Genomic DNA, 19,734 nt, shown 5'->3' with positions numbered 1-19,734 from the left:
GCCAAACTGCCGAACCTTCTGATTGACAAGCACAGCCTCTTACCTACTGAGCCACCATGTCCCTACATGCATACATACATGCATGCATGCATACATACATGCATACATATATACAACCATGCTAGATTATCATTTACCTAGCTATTCTCTGTGACTTGAAAAGCTCTTTCTGCCCAGCCGCCAATGACACGTATCCTAGTTAAAAATCCAGAGTTAGAATGCTTTTATCCATCCCCTTTAATAGGCATCTGGTTGTCCTTGTTTATAAACTTTTTTTAAAAAAATATTTTACTATCTGGAGTTGACAAAAGGCAGCCTTTGTGAGGAATGCTTCCAATAACTGACTTTGCCGTTCCCAAAGCTTCTATTGTGTGTTTGTGTGTGTGTTTTCCCCCCTCTCCCCTGTATCTGCTTGCTTTCATCTCTGCCTTATGCAGTTCCTTTTCAGGGATAGATGAATTTAGTGGCCTGAAGGCCAGTGAGTGCCAAATGACACTCTGCCACAACTCACGGCTGCGTTATTATTGCAACTGTTTATTTTAAGGCAGCGGGGGTAGAGAATAATTCCTCCAACTGAATTTGCAAGGGAGAGGATGTTTAAAGCCCTCCAATGTAATTACTTCAAATGGAACCTGGCCCAGAGGAACAGGTCAATAACTCTTCCGCCTGCCAGGAAGTCTCGCCTTCAAAGAAACGGCTGCTTTTTGGACGGCAGGCCCCTCTTCTCGCCAGGCCCACACGGTTGGATCCGAATCTTTGGATCGTCCAATTTGGCTGCTGGCAGGCTAAAGCCGCTCTGTGAATCGCGGACGCTGCTTGGAAGCAAACTCCGAGTTTTAGCTTTGCTGAACTCGGCGACGGTTCGGCCTGATTTGCAGGTGCAGACAGGATATCTGCTTCCTTTGAGCTGTTCATTCGGAGTTTTACAAGCCAACTGGCAGTTGGAAAAAGGAAAAGATTTTTTTTTTAAAAAAAAAAAGCTTGTCTTCCCTTGCCAAGACATGTACCAAGCCAGGCAGCCGGCAAACTTCCCTGGAAGAGAAAATTTACATATATCCCTTCCCAACACCCTTGTCATTATTGACTCTGCAAGTGTTAATGCAAATGCTGGGGAGTTGTCCTTCGCTCTCCAGCAGTGAAAGAAGAGAGAGATATCCGTAAAAGCCCTAAACTAAAAAAGCAAGAAGTGACGATAGTACATTATTTGTGGGGCATCATTGCAAGCTTCGGTAGAGATGGTGTGATGTGGTTTATTTGTGTTGTCTGTGGAGATTCTTGGCCATCCAGGCCATGGTTGTCCCAAAGGTGTTTTTTTTCGTGGCACGACAAAACCGCGCTCGACTAAAGCGCGCCTGATTAAACCGCGTCGCTGACGTCATCAACAGGGCGACAACAGCAAGCGCGGAGAAAGAAGGGCACTTTAAATAGCGCTTTGAAAGCAAGCCGATTCAAGTTAATGTAAGGGTTAGGGTTAGGATTAGGTTTAGGGTTAGGTTAAGGGTTAGGTTTAGCGTTAGGTTAAGGGTTAGGTTTAGGATTAGGATTAGGTTTAGGCGGGTTAGGTTTAGGTTTAGGGGTTAATTTTAGGTTTAGGGTTTACAGCGTACTTTTTTCTCCGTGCTGTTGTCGCGCTGTGATGACGTCAGCTACGCGGTTTCGTCGAGCGCCCTTTAGTCGAACGCGGTTTTGTGGTGGAACCGTTTTTTTTTTTTTTTTCAAGAGGCAACTGGGCTTCCTTTGTTCTTTTTCCCTAGAAGACGTTTCGCTTCTCATCCAAGAAGCTTCCTCAGCCCTGACTGGGTTTATTTGAGGTGCATCCTTTTATTAATAAATAAAATGTTTGCGTGGCCATCCAGAGAATCATGGCTCCATGGACCTCAGTTATAAATAAATTAAAGAGAATTTGGTGTAATGGATGATCTTAATCCAATGACTTCTTTTAGAACATTCTTTTAGAGCTGAGGTGGCGCAGTGGTTAGGGTGCAGTACTGCAGGCCACTTCAGCTGACTGTGATCTGCAGTTCAGCAGTTCAAATCTCACCGGCTCAAGGTCGACTCAGCCTTCCATCCTTCCGAGGTGGGTGAAATGAGAACCCAGACTGTGGGGGCAATTTGCTGACTCAATTTGCTAAAAAAATCTGTAAACCGCTTAGAGAGGGCTGAAAGCCCTATGAAGCGGTATATAAGTCTAATTAATAAATAAATAAAATAAATAAATAAACACTCACAGAGTATGGCAAATAAATTTGATATTTAGTCACACACGTATATGGCCCTTTTCCCCCTTTGACTTAGCCGTTGCAGTGGTTTTCAGACACCAGGGCACTTATGAATGAACAGCTTCCCTAGTGGATGGGAAAGGAAGGAGGCATCAGTGGCTGCACCCGAATAATATCATTAAGCTGTTTATTTTATGTAATTAGAAGGTTCTGTCATTGAGGAGGACATGGTGAGGCTGTTACTGGATTGGGATTCCCAAAATAACAGCTCTGCGGAGCTGAAGGGAAGACTATTGTTTCCATACTAAGCCATTTGTTCAGGCTCAGCAGCCAACTGAACAATTTTCCCATCTCTCCTCCACCCCTTCCTGCTCACCCAAAGTCAATGGACCCTCTATTGCAGTGTTTCTCAATCTTGGCAACTTTAAGATGGGTGGACTTCAACCCCCAGAATTCTAGGAATTGAAGTCCATGCATCTTAAAAGTGTTCTGAACGAGGCTCCCCCAAAAAGCATGAAGCAGATTTCTGGTCCCGACAAAAACCCTTTTATTAAACGAATATGAATTCCTCTCATTCACATTCAGCAAGGCCTGGCAAACAGTCTTTCAAAGGTAATTATGACTACTGACCTTCTCTATCTTGGAAAGCTGCCATGTCAATATTTTCCCAAATGAGGGGCTGTGCAAGGAAAGGCTGGGCACAGAGTCTCTGAGATTCACGGACAGATCTTCGCACTCCTGAAATGAGTGAACAAATTGTTTCCTGCAAAAGCCCCCTCCCCTTTCGCTTCTCTTTTGCTTCCTGGGGGAGGGGCCAATCACCTTCTACCTGTGACTTTACTCCCAAATCTACCCTGATTTCTTAACTGTTCTTCTGGCAGCTCTGCGCATGCGCACACTGGGAACAGGCTCCAGCTGTTCCTCTGCCTCACTGTTGTCTAGCTCTGTAGGCATCTGATCACTGCGAGACGGCCTCAGCCCCGTCTCTGCCTCCGACGCAGAGCCCTCCTCAGAGCCTTCCCCAGACTCCAGGACTGGCCCATGTTCTTCCCCAATCTCCTCACTGTCCGACTCTGCTGCCAGCTCCACTGGTGGGCCACAGCATAAAGCTCCTATGGTTAAGAAACACTGCTCTACCATTACTTTTGGTAGATGGGTAACTACTTAAACTTGTTTTTTTTTTAAAAAAAAAAAGTCTCTACAGCAAATCTAAGATAAATGGGTAAACTCCTCCCCTCTCCCCTGTAATCTGCTCACAAAGGACAACCTTGCTTCTGTCTGGCCAAAGGTTTATCATTTTGTTTAGATTTTTAACTACCGTGTGTGTCGACTGGAGATGAATTTCCGTGCCGTTTGTCTTCCTCTGACGCAGGTGGCCTTCTTTAATGAAATACTACAATCAGGCAGACGGTGTGAATTGGCTGGAGCAATACAAAGAGCGGCATAAAGCAGGATTGAAAGCCCAAACGGTCGTCGCCTCGTTTTCCAAAAGGTTCTTTTCAGAGCACGTAAGATTTTTCTGGTTGGATCTCGCGAATGAAATCAAATGTATTGTCGTTAATCTGTTTGTACAGCAAACTGGCTGAGGAATTCTGCGAGTTGAAGTCTGTCAGAGTTTGCAGTAGAAATCACATCCGGAAAGCACACCCAGATGACCGATTCAGCAGGATTCCTTAACCTCTTTATATACATAACAGCACATGACAGCACATGAATTAAATACCAACAGCAGATTCGTCCAATGTAGTAGACAGGAGAGGTTGTTTCAGTTCAGACTACTAGATTAATTTCGTTTCAGAGCTGAGCACAGAGCTAATCCACGCCCAGACCTTTTGCTTAAGTTTCTGTTTTCCAAACAAGCCCCATTGGCTGACCTGTTACCATGTCTCTGCCAGTTCATGAATATTTTGACAAAGTCCACCCATCTTAAAGTTGCCAAGATTGAAAAAAAACTGCCCTAAGCAGTGGCTCTCCCTCTTCATCTTTCGAAGGTCGTTCCCACAGATCTTACACCTGGGGATAAAATGGAGATTGTTACCTGGAGCTCCTCCTGGATATCAAATCTAAGAATAATGTTGAGAATGCAAGTAGTCCTCAACTTATGACCATTTGTTCGGCAGCCAAGGGCCTCCTCCATCCCCCGAGGAACCCCATGCTCCACATAATGACCAAAACGGGGAGAGCCAGAATTGTTTGGACATCTTGCTTAATGACCACAATAACTTACAACCGTAATTCTGGGTTCAGTTGTGTTTGTACGTTGAGGACTACCTGTAATTTTTTTTTAAAATAGGCATATGCCTCATGAATCAAAGAAAAGGTGTTTTCATTCTCGGTTTGGAGCCCCCAAACATGGAAACTCTGCCTGCCCACCCCCAATAATGTAAGAGTTTGCTTCAAACTCTCAAAAGGTTTCGTTGGGGCTTGGAGAAGTCAAATCTGCTAAAGTGGTTTCATTTCTTTATCTAGACATTTTATGTTGCTGTCCACTAGCACATGGCAACTCAAGGCAGCTTATAAGGGCATCTTGTTCAACAAGTGGTCCCATTTCTTTTAATAACGAACCAATCGAACAGTGACAGATGAAATTGTGTCTGATTCTTCTTTTTTCTTTGAAAAGTTTTTTTATTGTTTTAATTAAACAAAAAAGACAAAAAAAGAATCATCCTTTATTACATCTTGTAGAAAGCATGTTGATTGGTTACAAATACATTTCGTGCATTTCTTCCACAATCATTACATATACTTCATTCATATTGAGTTGACATTTTAAATAAAAAATCTTTATGTATTTTACTATCCATGTACCACAATTCTCATTTAACTACAATTACTTAAACGTGCTTTTATCTGAAATCATTTGTATTTGAAGACGCAACCACCTACTGGCATTCATTTGCAATTTCAATAAACCTCCAATGTCTGATTCTTCTTGAGGTTGTTATAGAGAGCTGCTTTAGCAGCAACTAATGTCCCTGTTTTTCCTATTTAGGTGCCCTGTGATGGCTTCACTGATATTGAGACTCTTGATTGCCCCAGCCATTTCTTTGAAGATGAGCTGATGTCCATTCTTAATACGGGAGGCAGGTGAGGCTGAGTCTAAAACTCTAGGAAAGAATATTTGGCGGTTTCTTCAGGGTGCGTAGCATACACATCGACCTTACCTTTTATTTTTAAATTACCCTTGTGTCCTACCCATTCCCCAAGGAGCTCAAAACCAGCCTATCCATCTTGCTGACGAACCTTTGAGGTAGATTCAGCTGAAAAAGCCTGGTACACCTTACAAGAATTAAGGATTCCTCTGTATACCACTGAAAACTCTTTGTTCTCGTAACCTTTAACTGCGCGAAACGATGCATCCAGTTTTGAACTGAGGTACCTCAAATGGGTTGATGTCCAAAATGCTGGACTCTCGTTTGGCAAATTTTACAAAACGTTTTATGATACGCAAACGGTCATGAAGCAGTTTATGGCCCCATATAAAATGTCGTAAAAGAATTCCTGTGCTGATGTTTGATTGGGCTGCCCAGTTTAACAAGGGCTATTTACGAGGCAGATGCAGCAATATCTGAACGTCTCCTTGAATTTTTAAGAATTGTCCCAGTACGTTACAAGCTCTGCCATTGTTGAAGGCATTGAGGAATCTGGTAAGAATATACCTCTGAAAAGATAACTCAAGGGATCACAAGCTGGATGGGATCTAACCACTTTCAAGTTATATATATAGCCTGCAATGCTGCATTCTACATATCAGAAACATTTTCACAAATATATATGAAAAGTTTCTGCAGATATATATTTATTTATCAGCACAAATACAACATATATATATATGTTAGGAGGAGAACTTGTGGAGAACACACACACACATCTTTTCATATATATTTGTGAAAATGTTTCTGATATGTAGAATGCAGCATTGCAGGCTAACTCTGCCCACTGCCAGCAGTTCGATCGTGACCTGCTCAAGGTTGACTCAGCCTTCCATCTTTCCGAGGTTGATAAAACAGGGACCCGGGTTGTTGAGGGCTGTGAACCACATAAAGAGAGCTGTGAAGCACTGTGAAATGGTATATAAGTCTTATTGCTATTGCTACTTTCTGTAAGTTTCCTAACATAAGTTGACATCATGATCCAAGGATGAAATTCCCTTTATAAACAAACAAACAAAAAATAATGCTAATATTTTAATTTTAAAAGACCTGCTTTTCTCTCTGGGATGTCTAAAATCACTTTTAAACATTTGTCCACAATTCCTCTTTACAATCGTAGCTTGTTTTCCACTCTTCTGGGTGTGATAGATAGATAGATAGATAGATAGATAGATAGATAGATAGATAGATAGATAGATAGATAGATAGATAGATAGATAGATAGATAGATAGATGATAGATAGATAGATAGATAGATGATAGATAGATAGATGATAGATAGATAGATAGATAGATAGATAGATAGATAGATAGATAGATTAGATAGATAGATAAGATAGATAGATAAGATAGATAGATAAGATAGATAGATAAGATAGATAGATAAGATAGATAAGATAGATAGAATTATCAAACCTCTATGCTTCCCATCTTGCTCACCAAGGTGGTTTCCTTCACTCTGCAGGAAAGGGCTGACCTGGAAGTACTATGCAAAGAAAATCCTTTACTTCCTGCGGCAACAGAACATTTTAAAGAAACTGAAGACTTATCTTGAGTACTCAGCCGATGAGCAATCCTTTTTAGAAGGTTGGTAATGTCCCAGAGAGTGGGATGCGGTGGCTCAGACACTTGAGCCTGTCGATCAGAAAGGTCGGCAGTTTGGCGGTTCGAATCCCTAGCGCCGCGTAATGGAGTGAGCTCCCATTACTTATCTCAGCTTCTGCTAACCTAGCAGTTCGAAAGCATGTAAAAATGTAAGTAGAAAAATAGGGACCACCTTTGGTGGGAAGGGAACAGCGTTCCGTGCACCTTCGGCATTGAGTCATGCCAGCCACATGCCCACGGAGATGTCTTCGGACAGCGCTGGCTCTTTGGCTTTGAAACAGAGATGGGCCCCGCCCTCTAGAGTCGGGAACGACCAGCACATATGTGCGAGGGGAACCTTTACCTTTTCCTTTAATGTCCCAGAAAGCTTGATGGGGACACAGTGTAACGTTTGTAAGGCACATTTTTAGGAAGCAAGGGAACATTTGAAGAATTGTAACAAAATAAGAGAGGAGCGTTGTTTAAAGGAATGGGAGATTAGTATAGAATGACTCTGAAACTGAAGAGGAAAGAAACCCCAAAGAAGAGCAGTGAAAAGGACAAATCTTTCACTGAGAAATGTTGGGGGCAATAGGCTGACTCTGTAAACCATTTAGAGATGGCCATAAAACACTGTGAAGCGGTATATAAGTCTAAGCACTATTGCTATTGCTTTCCTTCCTTCCTTCCTTCCTTCCTTCCTTCCTTCCTTCCTTCCTTCCTTCCTTCCTTCCTTCCTTCCTTCCTTCCCAGATTGTTGGGGGCAAGAGGCTGACTCTATAAACCACGTAAAGGGGGCTGTAAAGCACTGTGACGTGATATACAAATCTAAGGGCTATTGCTATTCCTTCCTTCCTTCCTTCCTTCCTTCCTTCCCAGATTGTTGGGGGCAAGAGGCTGATGGAAAATTGACTCAGCCTTCCGTCCTTCTGAGGTTGGTAAAATGAGGACCCAAGTGCTGTTGCTGTCTGCCCTCCCAAACCCACCTCTCTTGTCTTTTCCCAGGGGCCGTGCTGGTTGACCAATACTGCAACCCTTTATCGGACATCTCCCTGAAGTGTATCCAAGTTCAGATCGATGACATTGCTGCTAAAGTGTGCAAATTCCTCAAATCCAAAAACCCCAGGCATCCCACTGTGGACCGAAAAGCAGGTATGGCCTTAAGCACAGTTCTCTTGGCTCAGCTTTTTCTGCGGTAGACCTGCTGTGAAGCCCACCTAATCGTAGCAAAAAATTTTGTCGCCGTCTGTAGCGATCCAGCCAGTACACAAGCAGATAATTCAGCCAGATTCATTATATAGAAGAAGCTTCTTCATATACAATAATATAAAACATGATGCATGTATACAATACCCATGCAGCTCTTACAGCGTGTTAGAGAGAAGTAGCAGCAGGCAAGAAGCCAGAAGAACCAGGCAAAGGCAAACCTCCTCTTATATAAACAGAACACTTAAGCTAAGCCACGCCCAGGCTCTGAGCTGTCTCACATGGCTCACAAACAAATCCTGTGCCTCAGTCACCAAACAGTTCCCATTGGCTGACTTGCTGTTAATGGCTATTCCCGTTCATAAATTCTTATACACTGACAGTTTTGGGCCTGACTCATTGATAAATTTAACCCATGAATGAATAACTTGGATTCTCGAGATCAACTTGGCGTGGGTGGATAATTAATTCCCAAGAGTCCCCCCACCATCCAGTATGGTCGATGCTGAGCACTCTGGGATTTGAAATCCACGCACCTGAAAGTTGCTGAAGTTGGAAAAATACAAATGTTAACTGCACGGCATTTTTCCAGCCGCATGAGATCCAGCAGTAGAGCGTGCTGGGGGTTGTGATTCAGCTATACCTGAAGAGCATAGGTTGACTCAGCCTTCCATCCTTCCGCGGTTGGTAAAATGAAGACCCAGATTGTTGAGGGCAAGAGGCTGACTCTGTAAAGCGCTAAGAGAGGGCTGTAAAGCAGTGTGAAGCGGTATACCGTATTTTTCACAGTATAAGATGCACCTTCCCCCCCCCAAAAGGGTGAAAATCTGAGTGCATCTTATACACCATTTTTGGCCTCCCGAAACCCTGCTCCCTTCACAAAAATGGCCCCAATTTTTTTGCAAAAAACCAGGGCATGCATAGGCTTTGGGAGACCTGCAAAGTGCTCCTGGGGGTTGGGGCTGTTTTTTGCCCCCAGGAGCACTCTGCAAGCCTCCCAAAGTCTATGCATGCCCTGTTTTTGTGGGGGGAGAAACCTGGGCCTGTTTTCGTGAAAAACGTGCCAGTTTTTGCCCCCAGGAGCACTTTGCAGGTCTCTCAAAATCTCTGCATGCACCGTCTTTCCCCAAAAACAAGGCCTGCAGAGGGTTTGGGAGGCCTGATCTTGGTGCGTCTTATACTCCGGTGCCTCTTATAGTCTGAAAAATATGGTAAGTCTGTTGCTAAGTGTTATAATGTCTCTGTCCTCTGGTAGCTTTGTGGAAAAAACAGCAAAGGTTACCTACTCCAAAGGGAGAAGTAAACTATCGAACTAACGATTTCCTTTGCTAGTTTAAATAAATAAACCGAACAAGACGACATGGTGGAAACTCTCGTACCTTTATTTTAATTTCTTTATTAAATTTTTATGCTGCCCATTTCGCTTACAAAGTCCCTTTGGGGACTCATCCTCCACTTATCAGCCCGACTGGCCTTGCTGAGAAAATTGGGTGGAGGGGGTGACAACGCTAATGGAAGAAAGATGAGGTACAAATGAATAAGAACATTTCCTTTCTCTTATTTTTGTTGCCTCTGGCTTCTTTTTTCTTTTTTTGAAGGAGAGGTCTTGATCGTCTCTCAGGTGGAGCTTCAGAGGCAGGTTCTGGATGCCATGAACTGCGTCCTCTACGAGCAGTTGAAGTACCGAGGGAACGAGGTGGATTATTACAATTGTCAGAATTCATACATCCATCAGGTAAGGCGTTCCCTTTGACCAGACAAGGATGTATTTCTAGCCCACATTCTGGTTTTCAATTCAATTCGGTTTATTGCAGACCAGAGACCAGAACAAATAAAAACACTCTGCAAATATACAATTAAAAATTCTAGTATTAGAATTAGAAGCTACCTTTCATGGCTAAGGCAGGGCTAGAACTCCCAGCCTCCTGGTCAATGGCAAGACTAGAACTCACCATCTCCTGGTGATTAGCCCAAAGACACCCAGCCAGTTTTCATGCTTTAAGGCAAGACTAGAACTCACCATCTCCCGGTGATTGGCCCAAAGTCACCCAGCCAGTTTTCATGCTTTAAGGCAAGACTAGAACTCACCATCTCCCGGTGATTGGCCCAAAGTCACCCAGACGGTTTTCATGCTTAAGGCAAGACTAGAACTCACCATCTCCCGGTGATTGGCCCAAAGACACCCAGCCAGTTTTCATGCTTAAGGCAAGACTAGAACTCACCATCTCCCGGTGATTGGCCCAAAGTCACCCAGCCAGTTTTCATGCTTAAGGCAAGACTAGAACTCACCATCTCCCGGTGATTGGCCCAAAGTCACCCAGCCGGTTTTCATGCTTAAGGCAAGACTAGAACTCACCATCTCCCGGTGATTGGCCCAAAGACACCCAGCCGGTTTTCATGCTTAAGGCAAGACTAGAACTCACCATCTCCCGGTGATTGGCCCAGTCACCCAGCCGGTTTTCATGCTTAATGCAAGACTAGAACTCACCATCTCCCGGTGATTAGCCCAAAGTCACCCAGCCGGTTTTCATGCTTAAGGCAAGACTAGAACTCACCATCTCCTGGTGATTGGCCCAAAGTCACCCAGCCGGTTTTCATGCTTAATGCAAGACTAGAACTCACCATCTCCTAGTGATTGGCCCAAAGACACCCAGCCGGTTTTCATGCTTAAGGCAAGACTAGAACTCACCATCTCCCGGTGATTGGCCCAAAGACACCCAGCCGGTTTTCATGCTTAAGGCAAGACTAGAACTCACCATCTCCCGGTGATTAGCCCAAAGTCACCCAGCCGGTTTTCATGCTTAAGGCAAGACTAGAACTCACCATCTCCCGGTGATTAGCCCAAAGACACCCAGCCGGTTTTCATGCTTAAGGCAAGACTAGAACTCACCATCTCCCGGTGATTAGCCCAAAGTCACCCAGCCGGTTTTCATGCTTAAGGCAAGACTAGAACTCACCATCTCCTGGTGATTGGCCCAAAGTCACCCAGCCGGTTTTCATGCTTAAGGCAAGACTAGAATTCACCATCTCCCGGTGATTGGCCCAAAGACACCCAGCCGGTTTTCATGCTTAAGACAAGACTAGAACTCACCATCTCCCGGTGATTAGCCCAAAGTCACCCAGCTGGTTTTCATGCTTAAGGCAAGACTAGAACTCACCATCTCCCGGTGATTAGCCCAAAGTCACCCAGCCGGTTTTCATGCTTAAGGCAAGACTAGAACTCACCATCTCCCGGTGATTAGCCCAAAGACACCCAGCCGGTTTTCATGCTTAAGGCAAGACTAGAACTCACCATCTCCCGGTGATTAGCCCAAAGTCACCCAGCCGGTTTTCATGCTTAAGGCAAGACTAGAACTCACCATCTCCTGGTGATTGGCCCAAAGTCACCCAGCCGGTTTTCATGCTTAAGGCAAGACTAGAATTCACCATCTCCCGGTGATTGGCCCAAAGACACCCAGCCGGTTTTCATGCTTAAGACAAGACTAGAACTCACCATCTCCCGGTGATTAGCCCAAAGTCACCCAGCTGGTTTTCATGCTTAAGGCAAGACTAGAACTCACCATCTCCCGGTGATTAGCCCAAAGTCAGCCAGCCGGTTTTCATGCCTAAGGCAAGACTAGAACTCACCATCTCCCGGTGATTGGCCCAAAGACACCCAGCCATTTCGCTTCACGAACTGAAGAAGCTTCTTGGATGAGAAGCGAAATGTCTTCAAAGAAAAAAGAAGAAAGTCCAGTTGCCTCTTGAAAAAAGCACCTTTGGGACAACCCTGAGCTGGAGGACTGAGGATCCCCATAGACCTTCTCGTTCTTCTCTCTTTCCTTCAGGTTTTGAGTCGCAGGACCGGAATCCCAATCAGCTTGTCGGTGTTGTATTTGACGATTGCCAAGCAGTTGGGCGTCCAGCTCGAAGCGGTCAATTTCCCCAGTCACTTTCTGCTCAGATGGTGCCAGGGAAAAGAAGGGTAAGCTTCATTTCTCCCCATTCCCCCATCTGTTCCACTTCTGTGCAATTCCTCCCCAGGGAGCGAGAGGGAAGATTTACCGTATTTTTCGGACTATAAGACGCACCAGAGTATAAGATGCAGCATGATTTTGAAGAGGTACATTTAAAAAAAAAAAGTTTTTGCACTCTGCAGGCCTCCGAAAATCTCTGCACACCTCGATTTTTTGCAAAAAGAAAAAGTGTGGGAGGGCATGCAGACCTTTGGGGGACTTATAGAGTGCTCCTGGGGGCTGGAGGGGGCTGTTTTTTGCTCATTTTTGCCCTCCCCAGCCCCCAGAAGCACTTTGCAAGCCTCCCAAATCCTCTGCATGTTCCGTTTTTGCAAAGGGGACGGGGTTTCAGTAGGCCAAAAATGCTGTATTCAGTGTGTATAAGATAGCAATAGCAGTTAGACTTATATACCGCTTCATAGGGCTTTCAGCCCTCTCTAAGTGGTTTACAGAGTCAGCGTATCGCCCCCACAGTCTGGGTCCTCATTTCACCCACCTCGGAAGGATGGAAGGCTGAGTCAACCTTGAGCCGGTGAGATTTGAACTGCTGAACTGCAGATAGCAGTCAGCTGAAGTGGCCTACAGTACTGCACTCTAACTGTGCCACCTCGGCTCGACCCAGATTTTCACCCTCTTTTTTTAGGGGGGGGGGTTTGCATCTTATACTCCAAAAAATATGGTATTTCAAGTCACTGCTACATTTAAACATCCCAGGTTGCAATTCTCTTCTTCAGCCATGCCAGACGATGAAGTCATCGTTTAAAAAAAAGGGGGGGGGGTATAAATGTGTTTCCTTCCATGAAAGAAAAATGGTGGTGCTCAGTTAGAAAGACCCTGTTACTCAGTGGTAGAGAAATCCGTCATCACGAGCAGCGTCCACAGTCTCATTAACTCCGTGAGAAGAGGTTGGCGTGGGAACGGAAAGCTATCAATCCAGCCCTCCCAAGAGCTCTGTCGATGTTACAGGCTGATGAGGGTGTTGTGGCCCGCTGGCAGCCAGCAGAGCTAACAGCAGAGTCGAGACAGTGAGGAGGTTAGGGAGGAACATGGGCCAGTCCTGGCGGCTGAGGAAAGCAGCAGACGAGGGCTCTGCGTTGGGGGCAGAGAGGGAGCTATACAGCAGTGAGGCAGAGGAACAGCTGGAGCCTGTTCCCAGTATGCGCAGAGCTGCCAGAAGACAAGGACAACTAAGAAAGCAAGGTGGACTTGGGAGTAAAGCCACACCTTAGAGGTGATTGGCCCCTCCCAGAAGAAACAAAAAAGAGGAGCCAATGGGGAGGGGGCTTTTGCAGGAAACAAATCATTCAGTCAGTCTGGAAAGTTCTGTTTGTGATTATAAGAGATAAGTGCCAAGTTTTGCCTTGCCCTGCGTTTGGTAACTAGTTATCTGGCAGCTCGCCAGACGAGATAAGGTGCGTGTGGATAAATATTCCTCTGAAAGACTTGTTTGCTAAAGCCTTGCTGGCTGTGAATGAAAGGAACCCAGACTCTGCTTCTTGCTTTCTAAGGTAGCCTGGGGTCAGAGCAGTAGGCCGCCCAGGATGCTTTCAGAACCCTATCGGTTCTCTTTATCAGTGGCACCATTTCATGCCTCGTGGCAGGAGGGGGGTGGGCTTACCTGGCACCCCTTTGCCTTTTGCAAAACCTCCATTTAAGCTTCAAAACGGGGAGCTCCAGATCAGCCTCCTGCAGGGCTAAAAAAAAGAAGAGATGGGCTTTGGGTCAACCATGCAGAATAGTGCGGGAGGACTAGCTCCGTCTTAATGTGGTCAGTTGAGCCCAAAACCTCTGTGGCTAAATGAGGCGGTTAATGTTGGCCTCATTTGACGATATTTCTTGACGCGGTCGTTAAATCAATCACTGCATTTTTTAAGTTAGTAGAGTGAATTTGGCTTCCCCGTTGATTTTGCTTCTCGGGGCAGTGCGGTGGCCTAGAGGGGGAGCTCTCGCCTCACAATCGGGAGGCTGTGAGTTCAATCCTAGTTAAAGGCAGATCTTTCTCTCTCTGGGCACACTGAGAATATATCTGCGGAACAAAACTCCGCATTGGCAACTGGAAGGGCATCCGTCCATGAAAACACTCTGCTAGCTTCATTCAGTTGACCAGACTCCACCTGGCAAGGGATTATGGGGTCGTTAAAAGAGGATGATTGAGTTTGCTTGTCAGAAGGTTGCGAAAGGAGATGACCCCAACCATCATAAATATATTGTCAGGCCTGCAGCCATCTTTTCTTTTGGATCTTTAGCCTGCCACACTTTCTGTTATTGTAGTATGCCTTTTCTAGTGTGGGAAAATGGGAGGAGGGATTATATGGAGTCGCATACTATGAAGCCATAACAACATTCTTTCTAGAAAGCCAAGGTCATCCTTTGTCTCTCAACCTCTCCACCTTACTGGAACTGGATGGGTGCCAGCATGGCAGAGGGATATTGGACCATGGGATGGACTTGTGGGTATGGGGGACAAGATATTGAACTTTCAACTGGGTAGGGAAAACCGGGAAGCTTTCAGATTCAGGTTTTCCCAGATGTGCCAACATGGCTCTCTTAATAAATTGGAACTTGGAGCAATACTTTGCCTTGGACTCTGATTAACTTTTGGATGCTATTTGGAATCTTTATATGTAGTCCAGTTGCCAAGTGTCCAAATTTTGATCATGTGACCATGGGCTGCTACAACAGTCACAAGTGTGAAAAACTGTCATAAGTCACTTTTTTCAGAGCCAGCATAACTTCCAACGGTCACTAAATGTCGAGGACTTGCTGTATTTCTCCCCTTCTTTCCTCTCTGGAAAACTAGGGAGGGTCCCTACCAGGGGCCAGAGATGTGGAGGAGAAGCATGATCAGAAAGGAATTCCCCTTTGGTTTCGTTTTTCTTTTTGCCAGGAGCACAAATATATTTGACTACACGTACATTGATGCTTTTGGGAAGGGGCGGCAGCTGACGGTCAAAGAATGTGAATACTTGATTGGGCACCACGTGACAGAGGAGTTTTACGGCGTGGCAACAGCCAAAGAGGTTCTGCAGCGGATGGTGGGCAACTTGCTAAATATTGGAAAGCGGTAAGAATCTAGGAAAGATTGCAATAGCCTTAGCAGTTCCGTTGTGTTAGAGGAGGCCCAAGTCCCCACTTGACCATGGAGGACTAGATTGTCATTGACCATGGAGGTCCAAGTCTTCATTAACCATGGAGGTCCAGATCCTCATTAATTACAGAGGTCCAACTCTCCATGTAACCATGAAGGTCCAAGTTTTCATTGACCATGAAGGTCCAAGTCCTCATTGCCAAGGGGTTCCAAGTTCTCAATGACCATGGAGGACTAGATTCTCATTGACCATGGAGGACTAGATTCTCATTGACCATGGAGGTCCAAGTCCTCATTGACCACGGAGGTCCCAGTCCTCATTGACCATGGAGGTCCAAGTCTTCATTGCCAAGGGGTTCCAAGTTCTCAATGACCATGGAGGACTAGATTCTCATTGACCATGGAGGACTAGATTCTCATTGACCATGGAGGTCCAAGTCCTCATTGTTAAAGGGTTCCAAGTTCTCAATGACCATGGAGGACTAGATTCTCATTGACCATGGAGGACTAGATTCTCATTGACCATGGAGGTCCAAGTCCTCATTAACCAAGGCCCAGCTCCCCACATGACCATGGAGAAGTCGTGGTGCTCCGCTACTGGAGGCTCTTAAGAAGAGACTGGATGTCCATTTGCCTGGAACAATATAGAGTGGAGATCCTGAACTCTTCCAGACAATTGTCCGTCCAGTCTCTTCCTGAAAGCTTCCAATGAGCAGAGGGTTGGACTAGAAGACCACCAAGGTCTCTTCCAGCTGTGTTATTCTGTTATTGTTACAGAACACAGAAGGGTGGTTTAGAAAGGCAGCAACATCTGATCTAACCACTGAAAGAAACTTCAAAACAATAGCAGTTTTGTATGACAATGGAAGAAAGGACTAGTTATATATATATTGCTCTTGACCACAGCGGCATTGTATAAGCAACAATATTAATATTGCATTGGATGCAAGGTCTGGGTTAGTGGCTGGTCAGCTAACAGAGCCGAGGTGGCGCAGTGGTTAAATGCAGCACTGAAGGCTACTTCAGCTGACTGCAGTTCTGCAGTTCGGCTGTTCAAATCTCACCGGCTCAGGGTTGACTCAGCCTTCCATCCTTCCGAGGTGGGTAAAATGAGGACCCGGATTGTTGTTGGGGGCAATATGCTGACTCTGTAAACCGCTTAGAGAGGGCTGAAAGCCCTATGAAGCGGTATATAAGTCTAACTGCTATTGCTATTGCTATTAACAGTGCAGTTGATTGACAGTGGGACATCACAGCTACGTGATGGTAAATGTCTCTGTGAAAACATGATTTGATTTGAATGTGTTGCTGTCTGTTTGCTAGGGAAAGCACTGACCAGTCATACCAGCTCCTGAGAGACTCTCTGGATTTGTATTTGGCCATGTATCCAGACAACGTCCAGCACCTAATGCTCCAAGCGAGACTCTATTTTCACCTGGGAATCTGGCCAGAAAAGGTACTTGGGATTCGCGCTACGTAGAGCAGGCATCCAATGCATGAAATAATCAGAGAGATGGATGGATGTTGGAGTGGTGCAGTGGCCTAGAGGTGGCGCTCTCGCCTCAAAATCAGGAGGCTGTGAGTTCGATCCTAACTAGAGGCAGATTTTTCTCTCTCTGGGCACAATGAGGATATATCTGCTGAACAAAACTCCTCATTGGCGACAGGAAGGGCATCTGGCCATTAAAACACTCTGCTAGCTCCAGTCATTTGCCCAGATTCTGCCTCCCCACCCAAGGGATTATAGTGTCATTAAATGATGAGGATGGATAGATGAAAGTTGCTTCTCCTCAAGAGTTTGGTTTTCTCTGCTCCCTTCTCTTCCTTTTTGAAAAATTGGATGTCAGGCCTGCAGCCATCTTTTCTTTTGGGTCTTTGGCCTGCCACTCTTTTCTATTATTCTACTATGCCTTTTCTATTGTGAGGAAAACGGGAGAGGGGGTTGTAGGAGTGAGACGCGATGTAGCCATAATAACATTCTTTCTAGAAAGTCAAGGTCATCCTTTGTCTTTGCACCTCTGCACCTGACCGGAACTGGATGGGAGCAATTGCCATCATGGCAGAAGGAGATTGGACCATGGGATGGACGTGGGGGTGGGGGCAGGATCTTGAACTTTCGATTGGGTGGGGAAAACCGGGAAGCTTTCAGATTCAGGTTTTCCCAGTTGTGCCAACATGGCTCTCTTAATAAATTGGAACTTTGAGCAATCCTTTGCCTTGGACTCTGATTTAATTTTGGATGCTGTTTGGAATCCTGACATTAACCCAAATCTGAAAGCTTCCTGGCTTTCCCCACTTAGTTGAAAGTGTGTTGAACTCAACCAGTTTGTATTTTTGATATCCCCAGTACTTGCTTCTCTTAATTGGCTAAACTCCTACAAACCTTAAAACTCTTGTTGGCAAGCACTGTTCTATAAAATTCTCATGTATATTTTTCTCTCTCATCGTCCTTTGTGGCTGAAAAGGACTTTCTTTTTTTTTATCCCATTCAGGTTTTGAATTCGAGTCGTTTTCACCATCTGGATATTATTCTCTGTATCGCTGCTGTTTGTTTGTTTGCTTTGATTTACTGCTGTCATTTTAGCCGTTTTGTTTTTTGTGTAACTTATTTTTTTATCTCTTGTTGCCTTTTCTGTATAATTCAGCTTCATTTTTCTTGCGGGATGTTGATTTTTGTTTTAAATTAACGGTTGCCAGATTGTATCTATGTTGCTGAAAAAACATTTTTTTAAAAATCAGCTCTGACTTGTTTAACTTATCATTTGGGGCTGGGCAATAACAGTATTTTGAGTTTGAGTTTGAGTTTCATTTTATTTATATGCCGCCCTATTCCCTGCGGGACTCAGGGCGGCGCACAAACCCAAGGAGGGGAAGGGAAAAACACAAAAACTACAAAAATACAGGGCATTTAAAAACAACCAACAGCCACACGATTCGAGAGGGGAAGGGAATTTATCGACCCCAGGCCTGCCGACACAGCCAGGTTTTAACGGCTTTTCGGGAGGCCTGAAGAGAGGTGAGGGTCCGAATCTCTGCGGGGGAGTTCGTTCCAAAGGGCCGGAGCTGCCACAGAGAAGGCCCTCCCCCGGGTAGTAGCCAGATGACATTGGCTGGTAGACACAACCCAGAGGAGGCCTGCTCTGTGTGATCTAATGGGTCTTTGGGAGGTAATTGGCAGCAGGCGGTCTCTCAAGTACCCAGGTCCAATACCATGAAGGGCTTTATAAGTGACAACTAGCACCTTTGTGTGTTTTGCTCTTTTGAACCATCTTCAGAGGACAGTGTATCCAGCAAGGCAGTTTTTAAAAAAACAACTACATAAATTCAGATAAACGTGGCTCACTTTTGCGACCTTTGGACTAAAATAACTGTTTTTAGGCCTGTCTCTAAATCAGAAAACACAGTTTCTGTCTCCCATTCTAACTCCACCCTTTTGTAAATATTATATTAAGTGAAATGGGAAAAAGGGAGAGGATCCAGAAATATTGGTTTAAGCTTCAATCCATTGTATTATAATTAACCTTTAAAAAAAATTAACTTATAAAAACAGTGTCAAAAAGGAAATACACAGAATTTCAGGTACACAATCACAGCTAGTCCTTGACTTAGAACTGTTCAAACAGTGACAGAGGGCTGGACTAGAAGACCTCTAAGGTCCCTTCCAGCTCTATTCTATCCTATCCTATCCTGCTATTCTATCCTATCCTTCTATCCTGTCCTATCCTTTTATTCTATCCTATACTATCCTTCTATTCTATCCTGTCCTGCTATTCTATCCTATTCTATCCTATCCTTCTATCCTATCCTATCCTTCTATTCTATCCCATTCCTATCCTATCCTGCTATTCTATCCTGTCCTATCCTTCTATTCTATCCTATCCTATCCTTTTATTCTATCCTGTCCTGCTATTCTATCCTATTCTATCCTATCCTTCTATCCTATCCTATCCTATCCTGCTATTCTATCCTATCCTATCCTGCTATTCTATCCTATCCTATCCTTCTATTCTATCCTGTCCTTCTATTCTATCCCATTCCTATCCTATCCTTCTATTCTATCCTATCCTATCCTGCTATTCTATCCTATCCTATCCTGCTATTCTATCCTATCCTATCCTTTTATTCTATCCTGTCCTTCTATTCTATCCCATTCCTATCCTATCCTTCTATTCTATCCTATCCTATCCTGCTATTCTATCCTATCCTATCCTGCTATTCTATCCTATCCTATCCTTCTATTCTATCCTATGCTATCCTGCTATTCTATCCTATCCTATCCTGCTATTCTATCCTATCCTATCCTGCTATTCTATCCTATCCTATGCTATCCTTTTATTCTATCCCATTCCTATCCTGCTATTCTATCCTATTCTATCCTATCCTTCTATCCTATCCTGTTCCGTTCTATTCTATTCCTATCCCATGCTATCCTTCTATTCTATTTTATCCTATGCTATCTTTCTATTCTATTCTTACAAGTTTAACAATCG

At 44.6% G+C, this 19,734-nt stretch overlaps 1 protein-coding gene across 1 annotated transcript in view; it reads left to right on the top strand.

Moving 5' to 3' along the window:
• FBXO21 (F-box protein 21) overlaps positions 1 to 19,734 on the top strand; it is a 34,180-nt gene that overhangs the window by 4,709 nt on the left and 9,737 nt on the right. Inside the window, exons 2-9 of the mRNA XM_087705674.1 lie at positions 3,592 to 3,727; positions 5,212 to 5,306; positions 6,837 to 6,958; positions 7,961 to 8,107; positions 9,760 to 9,896; positions 11,989 to 12,125; positions 15,044 to 15,220; positions 16,568 to 16,700. Coding sequence (XP_087561800.1) covers positions 3,592 to 3,727; positions 5,212 to 5,306; positions 6,837 to 6,958; positions 7,961 to 8,107; positions 9,760 to 9,896; positions 11,989 to 12,125; positions 15,044 to 15,220; positions 16,568 to 16,700 — 1,084 coding nt within the window. The remainder of the gene's footprint in view (positions 1 to 3,591; positions 3,728 to 5,211; positions 5,307 to 6,836; positions 6,959 to 7,960; positions 8,108 to 9,759; positions 9,897 to 11,988; positions 12,126 to 15,043; positions 15,221 to 16,567; positions 16,701 to 19,734) is intronic.

Source organism: Thamnophis sirtalis, unplaced genomic scaffold (genome assembly GCF_051295495.1).
Source record: "Thamnophis sirtalis isolate CommonGarterSnake01/CBP01778 unplaced genomic scaffold, rThaSir2_p1.2 scaffold_2, whole genome shotgun sequence".
Lineage (NCBI taxonomy): Eukaryota > Metazoa > Chordata > Lepidosauria > Squamata > Natricidae > Thamnophis > Thamnophis sirtalis.
The sequence above is the reverse complement of the archived record's forward strand: the minus strand, read 5'-3'. Positions and strand labels throughout refer to the sequence as shown.